The sequence below is a fragment of the Aythya fuligula genome, chromosome 5, assembly GCF_009819795.1.
Source record: "Aythya fuligula isolate bAytFul2 chromosome 5, bAytFul2.pri, whole genome shotgun sequence".
NCBI classification, from domain to species: domain Eukaryota; kingdom Metazoa; phylum Chordata; class Aves; order Anseriformes; family Anatidae; genus Aythya; species Aythya fuligula.
In genome coordinates, this window is record NC_045563.1 from 19,322,286 (window position 1) to 19,338,262 (window position 15,977).

Below are 15,977 nucleotides of genomic sequence, written 5' to 3' on the forward strand. Positions count from 1 at the left end.
CAGCCAGCGGTCAGTTATTACATTGGCAAGTACAGCACACAGAACGGGCACGGCTTTGTATATGGAAAGTGATGAATCCAGGTTAATTTCATGCCTGGATTCCCCATTCCTGTGCATTCTTCCAGGAAATGGAGTGGGCACAGGTCGAGGCACTCGGGGATTCAGGCTTCCTGGCTGTGTGCAGTTTTGGCTTTTTCCACCTGGGTTCATTGCATTTCTGTCCTAACAGCAAATCCTGAACTGCACTCTGGATGATATCGAAGTGTTTGTCGCCAGGCTTCAGAAGGCTGCAGAGGCATTCAAACAGCTCAATCAAAGGAAGAAAGGGAAGAAGAACAAGAAGAAAGGGCCAGCAGGTACAGTGCAGCAGCTAGAACAAATGGGGAATGTGGGGGCACAGACACAGGTTGGGATGGAAGCTCAGTTCACACCCTAGCAAGGGCAGGTCAGTGCAGCAGCACTGCTATGGACCCGACAGCAGATACAACAGTCTGGGAGGTCCTGCTGGTCACTGGGGATCTAGTGTAGAGCACACGGAGCCTTGTGAAGGCTCCAGCACAGAGAAAGACATCTGACTATTCTCAAAGCCTGGATTTTTAATAGTTCTAGTCTCCATACCTATTATTGCTGTGTCTTCTGCATGCCAGCAAGATGAACACCTCTCTGGAAGTGAGCACTCTAATTAAAGTGCCTTTCTCTCCACCTTTTTATAAAAGAGGGCATGCTGACTCTTCGAGCAAGACCCCCGAGCGAGGCTGAGTTCATCGACTGCTTCCAGAAAATCAAACTGGCTTTTAACCTCTTGGTAAGACACGGAGGATATTTTTGTCTTATACATGGGTAGAGCTGTTTCCCATATACTGCTGTACTAAGCATTTAAAGTGAAATTCGTACTGAAAAACACTGTCAAGGGACAAAGGTGTGAATTCCAGATTCCTCTGCCAGAAGCAACCACAAACCAAACACTGCGAGGCTTGTGCAGGTTTCTTGGGCCAAGTTGTTAAACTGAAACTAGAAGCCTAAAGTCCACATCTGAAAAATGCAAGCGCCTTCCTGCTGCCTGTGCAAAAGCCAGCACTGTGGTGCCCACGCAGCACTAGGACCCATTCCACAAACGCTGTGAGTGGAGGTGCAGCTGTGCTGCTGGAAGGAGCCAACTGTTCCTCTCCATCTCCCTGTGCCTCCTTTCTCTCTATGCCAGGCCGAGCAGTTGTGCCCCGGCACGTGGCTGAAGAGATCATACACGTGAAAACCAACCAATTCCTTTTGGCAATGCTCAGGTCAGACCAGTTCCCTAACCAGGCTCACCCTGCAGCTGCAGAGCACTTGTTCCCGCAGGGAACGGCAGCACAGGAAGGACTGAGCAGCTGGGGCCCTGCAGTGCCAGCAGCTCCCTTCTGATGCAATCCTGGCTTAGAGCACTTGTGAAGTTGTGGGCTTGCAGATTCAAGAACCAGTGTGTGCCCTCTGTGCTGACAGCTGTGCAAAGGCTTATACAAGCGTCTCCACTTGTGATACTCACTTTTGCTTGTGGCCTTTGAAAATCTGCATAATTTTGTGAGAGCTCTAATCCCTGTTAACCTTCTGAGGCACAAACCAGAACTGTAAATATTAAAAAAGAAAAAAGAAAAAAAAAGAAAAAAAAAGTCTTATCTACTTTAAATTGCTCTCACCTGGTCCTGTCTAAAGAGCAGCAGTGAAGCTGCTCAGCCAGGGTCCTGTCTTGTCTCTGGGTATCCATAGCTGATGCCCCTCATTGTCCCAAGGTTCCTGGATCCTCCACTGTTTCTCCCCTGGAGGAGCTGCACTGGGAGATGTCGAGAAGGGGATGAAAAGCTGGAGCACAGACATGTTCCCAGCTCTGCTTAGTTAAGTGTGTGAGACCAGGAGGGTAATGAGCCAGAAGGAAATTGTCAGCTCTGACCAAACTTGCCCAGTGAACAAGATCCTTCCTGAGACGTTAGTAGTAAGGAAACCACAGAGACTGTAAACAAGCCTAAGGCAGGACACCAAGCTGCAACCTTTTCCTTTAGAAGCGAGCATTCACATATTTTTGCTCGCTCAGGACCAGAACTGAGTAATGGAGGTGGCAGCATTGGCCAGCAACAACTGCTACCACACAAACCGATCAGGCGCCCTGCTAGGGCCATGCCACGCATCCACATCCTGATGCAAAGGCTGCTCTGCAGAGGAAGCTGAGGATTCTCCAAGCATCACGAAATGATTGCTGTTGCATCCCAGCCCTTTCTGATCACTCGCACAGCTGAGATGGATACACTGGGGCTGTGGGGTCAGCCAAACCCTTAGGCATGGCATGCCAGGGTTGGTGTCCCACTGATGCGCGGCCCTGCCAAGCTCAGCATTGCAGCTGCTCCCCCAAGAGCAGCATGGGAGCTAACACATAGGAAATTCAGCCACATGTTCTGGCTATCCCTGCAATCCAGCCTTGGTCCACAAACCCACAAAGAAGAGGTGAGAGGCTGGGGAATCTAAGAAGGCGAGGGAGGAATCAGCGGTAGAGCAGCAGTGTATCTGCCCCGTGCTGTCACCTCCCCTGTGCCTGCATCCTTGCAAAGTGCCACTTCCTTTAGGCACCTCGTTGCCATCAATTATTTCACGCTTTCCGCTCTGCATTAATGCTTAATCACCAGCATTTGAAATGACCAGGCCTCGCATTTCGGCAGGGGAAGGGGGCTGTTTTCCATTGCAGCAATGCCAATAGCACAGGACACAAGATACAGTAGAAAGGAAGCACAACTTGAAGCGGTTTCTCACCTCAGCTCAGTTCCTACAACCAGGTAACCCAAACCATTTGTTCCTTCATTCCAGCAGCAACTCCTCCAAACACCACATGTCCCAGGGGCCAGGGCAGCTCCAGGTGCTGCAGGCAAGACCTTGCTGAAGAAGGCAAAACACTCGCTCTGTTGTATTTGTTCCCAGCAACTAATGATACTTTCAGCTTCGCAAAAGTCAGAAGCAACAGGCCTGGCCCTTCCTCCCTAAGGTTTTTCAAAGTAAACCAAGGTTTTCTGTTTCTGCTCAAAATAGTCAAAGGGACTGACTTTTAATAGAGTAGGTACTCCACCCCATCTGAAAGTAAAGGCTGTTAGAAATGAACACAAAATCAAAATGATAGAAAATTGAATGATTCCTACTCCCCCGTCACTTAGTTTTCTTTCCTGATTTCAAGAACACTGTTAAAAGTTCCCTTTATTTTCAGGCTGTATTATTAACTCTACCAAGTATCAGTCAGCAGCAATCCCTCCATGTCACAGAAGAGGAGCCAAAAACAGGTTAGGATTAAACTGGATTTTCCTTTATCTTTTTAGGCCAAACTGAGAAAGCACATCCAGAACCCAAGCGCTTCAGAGTTGGTGCATTTCCTATTTGGGCCACTGGAACTGGTAAGCCTAACTCATGGGTTTTGCTGTGAATTCACTTTTTATTTCTAATGCTGCTTTTGCACTTATGGGCAGCTAAATTATGCAGAAGAGCCAGCAGCCTGCTCAAAACTGCCCAAAGCTGTCTCAGTAAAGTCCAGAAGCAACAACGTCAGTGTTTCTGGTCTCTGATCTGATACCCAGCTTGAATTAAACACATAAACCCTAGCAAATACAAATCTTTCCACCACATTAATAAAGAATTACTGTGAGCAGTGCAAGCCAACTTCTGGTTCTTGTTGGGAATCTGCCTTCAGGTAAACATGGCTCAGTATTTGCACTAAAAGGAAGATGCGGGAATCCCAGCTTGAAAAAGAAGCCAGAAGTGACACAGAAATACCAAGCAATTTTCCATTTTTTAATGTGGCAGTTTGTGATCCTGTCTCCAACAATGGCTATTTTTTAGATTAAACCCTGCTTTGACTCCAGTAGAAAAATTCCTGTGTTATGCAAAGATTTAGACTGATGTTTCTTGAGACAACTAAACTGATCCAAAAATTAGCTGCTGCCAACAGGAGTCAGGCCATCCCTTGGCATGAAGGGTTGCCCTCTGGCTTTCATTTTATTCCATAGAGAACTTAGCCAAGAATTATTTGCCTTATTTGACTGGTTTTATTTGTTTGTTGTTTGTTTTTAATTAATCTGCTAATCAAATACAGTACAGTGCAAGGATAGAAAGGGGATTCTGAGGGAATACAGCATTCCTTTTAGGTAGCAGCAAACCATTAATTTAGTTCATCTGTGTCGTAAAACCTCACCCTTACATATGAAGGCACAGAGGAGAGCTTTGGAAGTGCGAGTCTGATATGAATTAGTCTGGTTTTAGCGGTACTTGCCATGGAAGGTATATTGGCTTCCTTTGGAGTGGGCAGGGACAGGGACTCCAAATGATCAGAGTGACTGATTTTTCTGTCTTAGATTTCTCTTCTTGTATGTGTGCTGCTATGATATTTGGAACTTTCCCTGCAATATCTCTCATATTTGTGTTTGTAATCTAGATCGTCAATAGCTGTGCTGGCCCTGAGCTTGCCAGGTCTGTCGTCAGCCCGCTTCTGTCTAAAGATGCCACAGATTTCCTCAGAGGACACCTGACACCAAAAGAGATAAGCCTCTGGGACTCGCTGGGAGAGACATGGACCAGATCCAGGTGAGGACAGAGCTGCTGTCTCACCAGGCTCCCCAAGCTCTTAAGAAAGGCAAAGGGGATGCTTGATTTTATGATCATGTCAGAGGGATGCTCTGATGCCCCTGCCTCTCCCTGACAAGCAGTACTGGATGCTTTCCAACAAACGCTCTTTGTGAGGCTCACCACATATTCCCCATGTTCCCTGCTTCATGTCCTAGAGCTGAATGGCCCCGAGAAGCAAACATTCCCACCTACATCCCCAAATTCCGCAACGGCTGGGAACCACCCATAGAAATCTTCCGCGGAGCTCCCTGGGAAATAGACATCGGACACTTGCAAGAAGAGGTTAGTCTCATGCTCCCAGCCATCCTTTCTTCCTTTCACCCTCCCTCTCCTCTCCCCTTTTTAGAGTGAGAGGGATCTGCCCAGCCTGCAGCTATTTTCTCTGGCCTCTGGAGCTGGCACCAGGGGAACCCAGCAGCACTGCAGGGAGAGCAAAGCTGTCAGGCACTTCTGGCAGCTTCCTCCAATCCTGGTCTGACTTCTCTGTGCGACCATGGAGTTTGCCATGGCGTGTAACAAATAGTCACCTCAAAATTTGGTTGGAACTGCTCACTCCAGTTAAATACAGAAAGAAAATAAGGCCAGATTCATCACCTTCCTTTCTCTTTGATGCAGTTTTCCCCTTTCCTGGTAACACTGACACCACGTTTACCTTTCCAGCTATCATCAGCCAACGGATATCCTTACCGTAACTCCTCACTCAAACGCGGCCAGACAGCCGATCAGACACAAGCTGTGGATGCCTTTAAGCAGAATGTAACTCAGCATGTAAATAGGTAAGGTACCAGCACCAAAATGGTGCCTCGGCTCCCCTCGGTAACCTCATAACACCCACTGCACCACATCGTGATACCAGGATGATTTGGCATCCTGGCAGATTGCTCTCTGCCATTATTAATTCAGACTTGTTAACAAGATCAAGAGAACTCCAAGATCAGACAAGCTGTCTGCTTTTAATCATCAGCAGGTCTACGAGAAATGGGTTACATGTGTTTTCCACCATAAGAGGCAAAAATATTGGCTGACTTCATTAGTCTACCAGTTTATTGTTTCAGAACATCAGCCCACCAAAGTGAAATTAAAGAGCATGTGCCTTTGGATTTTTCCTAAGACCTCTGAGTTTCAAACTCTTCCAAAAGGACAAATGAATTCTCTGCCACTCCACATTGCAGCGATTTGACATGGAGTTCTGAATTGCCTTACCCTCTGCCCAAGAACAGGCCCAGATTACACTAATGATCCATGAAATTTTAAAGACTTGATATCCAGACACAGCAAAGCAGTTAACCATGGACTTTTCCAGAGCCAGCACTAGACTGGAAAACAGCTGCAAGACAGACTGTTTGTTTCATGTTTTCATATTTTAATCCAAAAGATTTATGAGCTCTACTGCTATTACAAAAAGCTCAAATTCACAGCAAAATCCTCAAATCCAGTTGTATCAGCAAAACAACTTATTCTTCCCATTTTCCCCAACAAAGTTCCTGGTGGGACATAAAACGGTAGAGATACAGTGTGCTGAGTGGAGACAGAATTACAGAAACAAATTCTCTTCTCCAATTCCATTTTTCTTGGTGATGTTATGAAAAATAAGAAATTAGTTTACATGAGAAATTTAAACCCATCTTAAGTGACTGGTAGATATTTGCATAAGAAATATTTTCATCTGTTAGTCTCAGCAGAGGGAAATGATAAATAGTAGTATCGAGTTCTGGAATACGAATTAGCAGCGTGCCATTTTACCAAGGTGACCCTGAGACACCACCCAGCCTAACTGCAGCATGAGCTCATGGAAGAATAGGAGGATGTCCTTCCTCCTGGAACAGGTGTTTGACCTTTTTACCCACCTTTCAGACTAACAACAGCAACTTTCCCTTGTGTTACATTTAAGAAAAAACAGCAAAGCTAATGGCACTGAGGCAGATGCTAAAATGGAGAATGTTCTTCCATGCCTCTTCAGCCCAGAGCGGACTTCAACCAAGTCTGCCCAGTTGTTTGCCAAGATCACAGTCCTGGGACAGCCACACTTCCTGCTGTATTCATGCCATCTTCTGGGTAGTTTGAACTACTTTTCTAACCGAGAGACCCTATATTAGCAAAAGTACCCATGCATCAGTATTATTAGCTAAACCAGGGCTTTGGGCTGCAGAGAAGCGTCACGAAAGCCCCAAGCAATATTACAATGGCCAGCAAATGTCTCTCGTGTAAAACCTAGGTGCACGCAGAATGCACATTATCCTAGTACTCCTCCAACTGTCCCCTTTTCTCATGACTCATTTACCTTCTGGAATGCTACAAAAGAAGTAATTTCTACATAACTCAGGCTTTTTGCCCCCCTCCCTGCCTTCAGGCACTGCCACCACTCCCCTTCTTGACAGGTGGATTCACTCTGTCTGAAAGTCTGCTCCAAATGTCTGTAGTGCACGTGGCTGTGAGTAGACCGAGTGCTGTCCCAAATGAAGTGAACTAAAGACAATGCGTGTTATTAAACCACTGAGCCAATGGTTTCAATATTTTCAGGCCACCAAAAGCTACCTAATGAAGACAGCAAAACGAACTAAAACTAAACATAATGGACTTGCTTTTCAAAGTCAGGTTTTACAGATGCCTCAGGGGTAGTCTGCAAACAACAGAGTTTCCACAGATCCTACACCAAACCAAGATCCACAAATCACTGACCAAAACCAAGAACTCAGGAACAGAAAAACATAACACTAAAAAAACATAGTTGCTAGTGGTGCTGGAAGCACTGCCTTCACTGAGTTACACCGACCTTGATATAAACTGCTGTAGCTCCACTGGAGGAGAATCTCACATCCTGTTGGCATGCTCACTGTGGATACGGGCACCTGGGACTCTTCTGCATTGTGCAGCTGGTTGCAAGTCCTAAGCAGAAAGATCCACAGAAGGTGCACTAAAATAGTTCCTGCATACACTTATGCAACTAGACAAGATGGTTTTTCCATACTGCAAATGTTTTTGGAACTAAAAAATAATAGGAGCTCCCATCCTAGCTGGAGAAGAAAAAGATGAGATATGCAAATTTTTCCTAAGCCAGGCAAAACAAAACAAAACAAAACGTAAAACCCCAAACATTTCAGTTTGGACCAAACAAAATCTTGTATTTCAGATCTCCACGTTTGACAATCTAACATATTTATTTCATCTCTCTCTCCAAACGAAAAGCTGGTTTAACACTGAAAGCCATTAATTCTTGTGTCAAAAATTTCCAAGCAAAACACTTGAACACATTCCTCCCCACATTGAGTGTATATTAGATTCAAACTCACTTTTCCTGTGAACCTGTGGAATTCTGTTTCAGTAGCTCAGCACTGCCTGATGAAAAAGCCCACAGATTTCCAGTCAGTTCAACCTGTGCTCATGTTTGACCCCCTTCTCCCAACTTTGGTGCTTCCTTCTCCACTGCCCTGGCACAAAGACAGTCATTTCCACTTATCGGGATACGACTGTTTCACAAACATTTTTCACAAGGGGTAGGCTTTGTCAGTCTCCTCAGTCCTTTCTGCAGCAGAAAAGCAATTGACAGGGGAAGAAGCCTTTTCCTCCCACCTGAAAGCAGCAGCCTCAGCATCACCAACGACACCAATGTCACACAACCATCACCACCTGCTTTTTGCCAATGCCTTAGTTGTTCAATTGGCCTCCATTATCAGTCCTTTTTTTTCCTCCTGCAGGAATTTTGAGGCACAGGGAATGGCCCTGCCGAAGAGATATGCCAAAATCTGCTATGATTTCACTGCGCGAAATGCCAATGAACTCTCAGTGCTTAAGGATGAAGTCCTGGAGGTAAGCGAATGTGCTCAGGAAAGAGGTGGACCCTACTTCCCTTTCTAGGAACAGCAGAGAGATCTCAAGGTACTGCCAAGTGCCAGCTCATTTTTGCTTGGTATTTTCTGAGCAGCAAGAAAGCTTTGTTCAAATCTAGAGCTCACTATGCTTTGTGTCCTTTGCTCGGCTGAAACACGTCAGTAGCATCTTTTCTTAAGTTGGAAGGAGGAAAGAAAATGAGTCATTGCAGTACACTGCTCATGCACTTACCAGGCCTATGCTCATTATCATCTCCCCTTCCTGTCCCCAAAAATGGGAATTCTTTTCTACAAAATAATCCTTTCTCATAACTTCTCTCTTGCTGCACCACTGGAGAAGGTAGGACACAACTTGGTCTATGCGCTAACCATAATGGACCTCAGATTTGAGGCGAAGACTTCAAAAAGTTCAAACTGTAGCTACCAGCAAAGCTCACCCATTCCAGGGAGATTGCTTACCACAAAGTGATTACTTAAAAATAAATAAATAAATAAATAAATAAATATTTCTGCTTAAAAACAAGCCTGCTGAAAGGAGCAGGGGGACAGGTGCGATAGGAGATATCTCAACAGTGGGTGATCTCGCCATATCATGGTTATGACATGACACATGATCAAGTAATATGATAACCCTCTAGCACCTTTGGCAGGACTTGCTTTTAACTTTATTTTAATTCAAAAAGAGAATGCAAAATCAGTCACTGGAAAATAAAATTAAAGAAAAAAAAGATGGAGAAACAAGTAAAATAAGTAGGAACTATGAGTTCTTAAGCACCCCGGAGGTGCTCTCCTCTCACCATTAGGGTAGGTTCAGATGCTTTGCAGGATAGGCTTCACTCCTGAATTGCAAATGAGTGCAACAGATCTGTTTGCCAGCTCCTGGCCCCAGTGATGTTATTCTGGCAACTTCACATTAGTGCCTGGTTTCTTTTCACTGTGTACCATTTATATATTCCAGAAATGTGATGTTTTCACTACCAAAATTGTATATTTTTCTGTCTCAGGTATTGGAAGAAAATAAGCAGTGGTGGAAGTTGCTCAACCGGAGCGGTCAGACTGGTTACGTCCCTTATAACATCCTGGATGAGGTGAAACTGGAAGAGCTCGAACAGGTCTCTACTCAGGTGATATTTATCCCATAGCCAGGTGCAGGGCATAATCAGACCATAACCTTGTAATTAGACCTCCCTGGATTTCTTAGGATACTACGTGTGGGACAGCGTGAACCTTCACAAGTAGATGAGCCGGGGTCCTGCATCTCCTACGATAAAACTCCCACATTTTCCCAACATTTATCCCCCCCTACCCCTGAAAAAAGCCTATTCCTCCTGCCATGCAGCAGCCTTGTGCTTTTCTCCCGCTCCAAGATGCCAAGCACACTGCCTGCTGCCAGTGGCACCTGGTAAGCAGGGGTGTGGGACAGCAGCAGCCTGCTGTGAAGCAAGACCCTCACTCAAAGGGACACTCACCCCAAGCCTAGCACCACGTGTTGTCATCCCAAACCCAGAAAAGGTGACACTGAGGTGTCCCCAAACATCTGCTGGCTATGGTGGCTTGAAATAGTTCCACCTTCTGCCAGTGCCTTCCCCCCAAACCCACGCACTTCTCAACCTCAGGTTTATCGCTTTCTGTTGCGAAACTGCTGGTTTCAGGGCTGTGCTGTGAACAAGATGAAAGAGCTAATGCAGCCATGAAAGCAAATTTTGCCGCCAAAATACTGGAGTTTTTTTTTACTGGGGATTATATCAAAAACTGACAGTTCTCTCATCCAGTTCAGTTTGGCAGCAGGACCAAGCTGCTGGAGTGGAGGTAGATGGAAATACCATCTGAGTATTAAGTGAATATAGTTCTCAAGCACTTTGTATTGCAAAAATGTGGAGGTGGAGAGCTCCAAACGCCCTAAGGAAGCATGGAATGGCTTCCCCACTTCAGTATTTCTCAGTTTGGGCAAGACATAAAGTGCCCCAGTAAGCGCCTGGACAAAAGCCTTGCTAGTTTAATCACGAAAATACCAGAAACCTCTTTCCAGACTGCTCCAGGCACTTAGAAATAGTCACACTCAACATCCAGTTACTGATGGGATATATAGCTCCAAATGGGATTTCTGCTTGTTTTCTTTTTGTATTAGAATCTTTCTAAGAACCAGACCTCTCCAGGTGGCGAGCATGACATGCTTCATAGGGGTATAAATGCCTTCATGCCATGTTCAGCGTTTGCTTTGGTTTGTGTTAATTCCCATGAGAGCCCAGAGTCAAACTTGATCCACACAGCAAGCACCTCCTGAGTTCACATGAGGCTCAGCTGAGGGGTCCCAGATCGCCACAGGGAGGACACAGCAATTTGTCCCTCTCCTTGTTACCATTGGGGGAAGGCAAAAAGTTAAATAAAATAAAAAACAGCAAAGAAAATCTTACACCTTGCTTTTCTTTCTTATCATCTAGGCTAACCAGAGGTACAAAGCAGACATGAACCCCAGAGGCTATGGACCATCCAGCCCAACTCACAAGCTACCGGCCAGCTATGCTGGGGATAAATGGGGAAGTGAAATGTTATCACGCAACTCTCCCCAGGACGCCAAAGAACGTATGTGTCCCACGCTGCGCTCACAGCAGGCTCAGGCAGCCCAAGAGCTTGGCACCGCGGCTTTGTGTTTCAGGACTTAATTCAAAAGTTCCTGTGAACATGTGCTTTTGCATGCTCTCTGTTCTGTTTTCTTTCTCTCTTGACTTTTGCAGTAATTCTATTTACTATTTTTGGTTGCTGTGTGCATGTAGGCAGTGACCTACCCAAACACATGGCCCCTGGCACACGGCTTTGTGCGAGGAGTGGCTGCACCTTTTAGTGATAAGCAGGGGACCGGCAGTGATGTAGAGAGGAAATTCCAATAGTGCAGCAGCCAGCAGAGCAGTCCTGAGGAGCTCAGTGACTCATGCCATGGGCTCCCAGGCAGCCTGAGAAAAGGCAGGCAAAAAGGTGATTTAATATCAGCTTAACCTTCCCCTTCTTCCCAAGGAGAGAGCTTCCTTTCACCCCCAGCATGATTTAAGTGTGTCTAAGTGACCATACGATTCAGGCCAAGCCCTTTCTCTTGCTTCCCTTCCTCTTGTCGCACACGCAGTGCCCACCTGGCATGTTCCTTCACAAGGTTTCAGAGAAATCCCAGCCACCAGATCTGTCAAAACCAGACTCACATCCCTCCCACACCCTGCACAAGCCATAGAGGATCACAGAACATGAGAAATACCAGGAGCCCTGCTCACCTCACTGCCTTCATACGCTTGTAGCAAACCGGCTGCTGGGGGCCACAGCCAGGGTTCATCCTCTTTCACCTTCTGCAGACTCCTGAAAGCAGAAGCCCTTTTGGGACGAGGGAAGACCCCACAACACCAGCATCACAGACACCTATCTATTCATAACACCAAGTTATTCTCCTCACAGTCCTAAAGAGTTTCATGGAAAAAGTGATACTGGATGATGCGTCACTGGAGTTTTATGAGCGTACTGCCAGTTCAAGCTTCCTGCCACTTCTATTTAGCTGCACAGCAAAAGCTGGAGGGCTGAGAATTTAGGTCGGTGAATTACTTATTAGAAGTAGCAGTGAGGACTGAGAAGTGGAGGGAGCAGGACTACAGCTCAAAACCAAGACTCCGGTGATCCCAGGCTTGGCCTTCCACATTGGGTAACAGCAAAGAGACAATAGGAAGGAAAATAAATGGCAACACAGAGGTATAGAAAAATGGGAACCTGTTCTCAAGAACATATAGTCAGGCCTCCCTGACTGCTGCTGTCTCATGTGGTCTGTTTCCCCCACCACCCCACTCTCTGCTGCAAAGTTTGCAGGGCAGTTTCCTTATTTCAGTATTCTGAAGGGAACTAAGTAACTCAAAAACAGGAAGATGGTGATCTAAAGCAAAAACTCCACAGCAGAGCAAGACATCAGGGAGTCAGTCCCTTGTCACCGCTTGGCAGCACCGCCAGATCAGGTGTTTTACACCACTGAGTAAACTTCTGCTAGGTGGTGTGTGTGGGGGGGGGGAGGATTATGTGCTTTGAATGAGGTGTGATGAACAGGATAGGATAGAAACACAAGAAACAAGAGATCAATTTGAATATATATATTTATTTATATAAAATAGGTCAAAATATGGGTCCTTACAAGCACCTGCTATAGATACCAGTCATGCAAAATGAACATGTCTTTATTAAAACCTTATCCTATTATCTTACCCAATATAATACACTTTTCCCCCAATAAGTGCTTTTAACCAAGAATTTTCAATGGGTAGCCTAGCTCCTGCTGGCTAAAAGCAAGTGCCTCTGTAGACGTGAGCTCTCCTCTTTCACACCAGACCAATCTCTGCTCAGTTAAGCAAGATTTGGAGATTTGCTTTAAATGAGGCAGTTGAGTCTGCTGGCTGGCACCATGCACTTTCCTCTAGCAATTACACAGCTCTATTAATACTGGGCATAATCAGGGATGGAAATTTCATTTTTCCTAGGAACACTAGCAGTTGATCCAAGACTCTCTGACTAGTCCAATGGACATAACTGAAGCAGTGAGGTCAAAATCTGAGGCCAAAATCCTGGGGGACAGTTAAACTGTATGAAACTCTTAAGCAGCTTTTTAGATTCAGTGGCTGCTGTGCGGATGATGAGCATCTGGCTGTTGTTTTTGTGATTTTTCCTCTCCATCATTCTGGAGAAAAACTGTAGAAATATAGGTTTCTCCCAGAGAGAAAAGCAAGGTTTCAAAATCCAAATGAAGTTGAAAAGCTTGGGAGGAAAGGCAAGCAAATCCTGCTTCATCAGTCTGCCAGTCTCCAAAACCATGGTGGTATCCCATCTGTTCTTAATTGAAGTTTGAAGATCAAAAATGTCAAATTGGAGCAAACCTATTGCTCTAATTAAGTACTTGAACTTGTTCTTTAGAACTAAAACACAAAAGTAAGCACTTTCCTTTGGTGTGTTTACAAAATTAATAATATTGCTGAGCCACATTCTGATGCTTGTTACAATTTCACTGCAAACATTAATTTAACTGGACTCATGACTGAAGACTTGGTTTCACTCCCACTCTTAACCTTGTGCTCTAAAAGGTTTGCCTTGTTTCCACAGAACTTCTGCATCATATGGACGAAGTGAATGATGAATTGATAAGGAAGATTACAAACAGTAAAATTCAGCCTCCCCACAGGAATTTCAAAGTGGAAAAACCTCAGGAAGTTTTTGTGCCCCTCACCTTCGAATCCAGTGCTGAAGAAGTCAAAGCTTGGCTGGAGGCAAAGTCATTCAGCAAAGGGTAAGATCTGCATCGCTGCCATATGAAATGCTGGTCCTTCATTGAAAAAGAAGTTGGGTAGGCAGCTTGCAACATTTCAGCTGGATTTACTTACAGAGACTGTGTTGCAAACTAGATTTCAATCATATTAAACGTAGGCTATATAACTAGTACATTCAGCACAAATCAAATGCATTTTGTTCCTCTATACTATCAAATACACTGCCTTACGGTACAGCAAGATCTCACAAGTAGCTGCAAATAAAGGAAGGGCCTTGCTCATCCACACAACTGAGACACAGATGCTGTACAACATCCTCCACTGCTGCTCATCTGGCCTCACTTAGCCAGTTCAAAGTACTGAACTTAGAGGAAAAATAATTAACTCCCTAACTAACCCCACAACCTGAAAGGCTCTGAATTGCAAATTCCACATGACTGCCTACCTCTGGAGAAACTGTCCTAAAGTATGGCTGAGGAAGAGACAAATCCTCAACTAGGGCTAGCAAATTGCCCCAGCCACACAGACCAAAACGCTGCATGTGGGCGAGGGTCCCGAGTTACAACTCACGCTCTGTGCAGTGTGCTATGAGAAGCTGGAGGATCACTCCCCAAATGCGATGTGACTGGCATGAAACCACTGCAGTATCCACGGGGCTGGACACACACTGGGTGCTGGGGTGACACTGGTGTCACCCGCTCCTCCCAGCCTGCTGTCAACCCCTCCAAGAGCTCGCATTACCCAACAGCTGCCACATCGCCAGGGCCTTGCATGTGAAAAGGTCCTGGTGCAGGGGCTGTACTTCATCTGCTCTCAGCCCTGTTATCTCTGAATCCTCACCTTTGGCAAGAGGCCATGTGTAACACAACTATCTCCTCGTTTTGTGTCTCCCCAGGACAGTGGAACACCTTGGCATCCTTACTGGAGCTCAGCTTTTCTCCCTGAACAGAGAGGAGCTGAAGAAAGTGTGTGGTGATGAAGGAAACAGAGTGTACAGTAAAATCACGGTGGAGAAAAACCAACTGGAGGTAAGTAGCTTTCTGGATAACTCCCACCCAAATGGATGCCTGTACCAGCAGTGTCAGATGGTGCTTTAAACATGCATTTTAAGACACACAATTAAAAATAATAATAATAAAAATGAACCCAACCCTAAAAATACTGAGAATTCTCTTAAGCAAAACGGCCTCAAATCTGTAAGGCGGATCACCCTGTCTCCACTAAAGACTGCCTTTTTACTGTTGCCTTTGATATTCATTCTACTCTTATGGAATTAGTTAAATATTATAATTTAACCACAGCTTGAAGTCGAAATTCAAACTTGCTGTTTTGTTTCCATTCTAGAAAAACAGAGGGGAGACAGAGCTCCAAGAAATTATGAAGCGTCGCCAGGAGAGGATTGATTCTGCTAATTAAAATCTATCTGCTTTTTTTCAGCTATTAGTCATAGTAGTGCAGAAAAAGGGAACAAAAGCAATGATCCCCAGTCCAGACAAGAGAGAGCAGTGCTCCACACTTAGCAGTGTAATTGCCATCAAAGTGACAATTCCTTGAACACTGTTGATAAGGATAGACATTAAGACCATGTCCCATTGGGAAAGGTGTTTTAATATTGCATGAAGTCTTTTTTTTATATATATCTATATATTTTATACTGAAATTGTATGTGCATGTGATCAGAGTGGATCAGAACTGACACGGGTCTGAATGTAGGACAATGGCTGGACCCCACAGAGCTTTTAACATATGGCTGCACATGCTTCTGGTCCCCTGAGGACACGGCACGCTGCACAGAACAAGCCAGCCTGAATGTTTAGAGTCTGGGCTATGGAAATATGTCTTTTCCCTACCTTTTGTTTCCTTCTTGGTGGCAGATATCCCCTGCAGCCCAATAGTAAAGGCTCAGTGGCAGTTCAGTGCCCTTCCTGCCCCCCTCTGCCCTCTGGAATTGCAACATACATTACATAAGTCTGGGCTGCTTCTTTAAATACACGTACCAGTTAGTGCTGCCTTTGAACAGTGGAAATAAGCTTTCATTGCGTAATAAAGAGCAGGATCTGAGTGACAACTGAAGTGATTTTAATCTGCAAATAGGTGAGCTCAGCCTGATCATCCCTGCTTACGCAGAGGCTGGGGCTCAGGGCAGCTGCGCAGCCCTTCACCTTGGCACGAAGCCTGTATCTGAAAGCTGCAGAATTGCCAAAGCCAGGCCTCAGATAAGAAGAAAAGCCCCCACCATTTG

The 15,977-nt window shown here is 45.3% G+C and overlaps 1 protein-coding gene across 1 annotated transcript in view; it reads left to right on the forward strand.

Moving 5' to 3' along the window:
• EPS8L2 (EPS8 like 2) overlaps nt 1-15,515 on the forward strand; it is a 59,708-nt gene extending 44,193 nt beyond the window's left edge. The window contains exons 10-21 of the mRNA XM_032189424.1: nt 230-356; nt 717-805; nt 3,330-3,404; nt 4,439-4,587; nt 4,785-4,911; nt 5,290-5,405; nt 8,325-8,436; nt 9,461-9,568; nt 10,898-11,039; nt 13,572-13,755; nt 14,631-14,763; nt 15,080-15,515. Of these exons, the coding sequence (XP_032045315.1) occupies nt 230-356; nt 717-805; nt 3,330-3,404; nt 4,439-4,587; nt 4,785-4,911; nt 5,290-5,405; nt 8,325-8,436; nt 9,461-9,568; nt 10,898-11,039; nt 13,572-13,755; nt 14,631-14,763; nt 15,080-15,151 (1,434 nt within the window). The 3' untranslated portion in view covers nt 15,152-15,515. The remainder of the gene's footprint in view (nt 1-229; nt 357-716; nt 806-3,329; nt 3,405-4,438; nt 4,588-4,784; nt 4,912-5,289; nt 5,406-8,324; nt 8,437-9,460; nt 9,569-10,897; nt 11,040-13,571; nt 13,756-14,630; nt 14,764-15,079) is intronic.
• Nucleotides 15,516-15,977: the final 462 nt, after the last annotated feature.